Genomic DNA, 2,841 nt, shown 5'->3' on the forward strand with positions numbered 1-2,841 from the left:
CAATCTCTCCTTTTTTCCCAACATCTAAAATTGCCATGTTTTCACTCGTCCTCTCCCTCTATTTCCCCAGAACTCAACTGTTCCGAGAGTTGAAGATGGCCAAGTTGTTACTCCGACCCCTGGAGTTTGACCGTCAGTCGGCCAGCCGGGGCAGTAGTCGCAACCTGAGGGGCTACAGCAGGGCCACGGAGAGTTACATCTCTACTCTCAGGTAAATTGTTACATCTTTATACTTACATAAACTGTTACATCTCTACTCTCAGGTAAATTGTTACATCTCTACACTTATGAAAACTGTTACCTCTCTAGTATCAGTAGGCAAACAGTTGCATCTGCACAATCACACAAACAATTACAACTTTATACTCTCGTGTAAACAGTTACATTGACATGTACTCGTATATGTAATTTACGATAATAATATAAAAAGTTATGTACTCGAATATAATAGTGACATGAACGGTAACATCTTTACATTTGTGTAAACAGAACATTTACATTTCTTCTCTCAGGTAAACTGTTCCAATATAAACTCTCAGGAAAATTGTTACAATATTACACTTAGATAAACAGTTACCTGTCTACTCTCAGAAAGTAAACAGTTACATTTGTACAATCACACAAACAGTTGCAACTTTACACTCGGGTAAATAGTTACATTGACATGTACTCGTATGTATGTAATATACAATAGTAATAATATATGTTAGGGAAAAGTATTACATGTACATATATGTGGGTGTTTATTTGATAAACTTTTCCCTCCTTCCCACCCTCAGCGTGAGCGGAGACCAGAGCGGAAATGATCTGTATGACTATGACGACATCTGGGGAGAGCTCAACTACAGCGCCCTCTACCGGTGGCAGCGTCCCGGAAGCCACGCCCTTTCCCTGCCTACTAGGGTGTTCTTTGGTGAGTGTAAAGTACAGGGGGACAGATATGCATGATAGGTAGTACATGTAGTTCGTTCCAACTAGCTCCAATTGTTTCAGATATGTGTACACTTTGTTTCCAAAAGTTTCTGTTTCTTTTCATTTTATTTACTCAATCATATCTTACCCTATTGCATCGTATCTTATTCTTCCTCATTCTATATCTTCCTATCTCTTCCTATTTCATCCTATCTCATTTTATTTCCCCGTATCTCATCTTTTCTCTCCCTATCTCATCCTGTCTCTCCCTATTCCATCCTACCCCCTCCATATCTCACCATATTCCACGTTATCTCAACATATTTCATGCTTTTCCACGTTAACTCCCCCTATTTCATCCTATTTCACCATATCTACCCTATCTCCCCTATCTCATCTTATTTCTCCTTACTCAACCCATCTCACCCTACCCCAACCCATTCCCACCCTATCTCACCTTTCCCATTCTATCTCACACCATCTCTCGATATCTCATCATATCTCACCTTTCACCTTTTCCAACAATATCTCACCTTCTCTCACCTCCTCTCCTCACCCCCTCTCCTCACCCTCTCTCCTCACCCCCTCGCCTCACCCTCTCGCCTCACCCTCTCTCCTCACACTCTCTCTCACCCCCTCTCCTCACCCTCTCACCCTCACTCCCTCTCTCCCTCCCTGCACAGACACACAGAGCTACGGCCTCCCCTCCTCCCTGGACTCTGCCTCCACACACTCCTCCGAGAGGTCTACCATCAAGGCTCTGTCGGCCATTACGTCACGGAGATTCGGGGCCGCCTCGACTGTACAGTTCGCTGAGTTTCCGGAAAAACCCGAGGAGGTTCCGCCCGAAGACAACGCAGTGGTGCCGGTGCTGCCATCTAGCGGCAAGACCACGGAGACTGCCAGACAGAGAGCGAGGTATGATTGGGGATTGGGTTGAGGTTTAAATCTCATTTAGCTGTTGATATATGGTCAGTAGTGGTTTTTAGTGTTCAGGGAGTAGGTGACTTTTGGTGTAAACTTATACGGTGATATTTTTTGGGGGTGTAGACATGCATAATGACGTTTTGGCGTAAATATGCGAGGTAATGCTTTGATGTAAACATACATAGTGACTTTTTGGTGTAAACATACATAGCGACTTTTTGATGTAAATATACATAGTGATGTTTTGCTATAAATACAGGAGGTGACATATTGGTGTAAACATGCACAGTGACGTTTTGGGGTAAACATATTATATGTTGACCTTTTTTGTTAGGAGACCGAAGCCTTAACCAGTAAACCACCGACACGACAAGAAACTATTTCTACCCTATATTTGTACCCTCACCCCCACCCCCTCACCACTTCTCCAAACCAGGATCTCCAACAAGGTGGAAGTGATCCCCACATCAAAGAGTGTGGTCAAAAGCCAAGGGTCAAAGAGCAAATCTTCCAAGAGCAAAGCCCCAGCCTCGTCCACAGAGGAAGCTTTTCTCAGAGGGGCCAGGTACTTTTGTTTTGTGTGAACAACACATAGAAACACACAGGCACCCAGATCAGATTACACACAAATATATACATGTACATACATGTACCCAGCTCACACACAATGCACATGCATGTACACGCGACGACACATGTATGCACACTTGCAGAGACTCTCACATACATACATTTATTGTCCATACATACATGCACTCACACATACATGATACACACACTCACACACATACACAAACGCGCACAAACACATGTGCATACCCACACACATACACAAACACACACACGTTCTCCCTCTCACTCTCTCTCTGTCTCTCTGTCTCTCTTTGTCTCCCTCTGTCTCTCACTGTTTCTCTCTGTCTCTTTCTCTCTCTCCCTTTGTCTCTCTCTCTCTCTCTCTCTCTCTCTCTCTCTCTCTCTCTCTCTCTCTCTCTCTCTCTCCCT

General features: G+C 43.9%; 1 protein-coding gene across 1 annotated transcript in view; it reads left to right on the forward strand.

Annotated features, from left to right (window-relative positions):
- LOC101859632 overlaps nt 1-2,841 on the forward strand; it is a gene marked incomplete in the record, with an annotated part of 59,716 nt that overhangs the window by 7,888 nt on the left and 48,987 nt on the right. The window contains 4 exon segments of the mRNA XM_013081714.2: nt 71-211; nt 780-924; nt 1,604-1,830; nt 2,276-2,404. Of these exon segments, the coding sequence (XP_012937168.1) occupies nt 71-211; nt 780-924; nt 1,604-1,830; nt 2,276-2,404 (642 nt within the window).

This window comes from Aplysia californica, unplaced genomic scaffold (assembly GCF_000002075.1).
Source record: "Aplysia californica isolate F4 #8 unplaced genomic scaffold, AplCal3.0 scaffold00143, whole genome shotgun sequence".
Taxonomy (NCBI): domain Eukaryota; kingdom Metazoa; phylum Mollusca; class Gastropoda; order Aplysiida; family Aplysiidae; genus Aplysia; species Aplysia californica.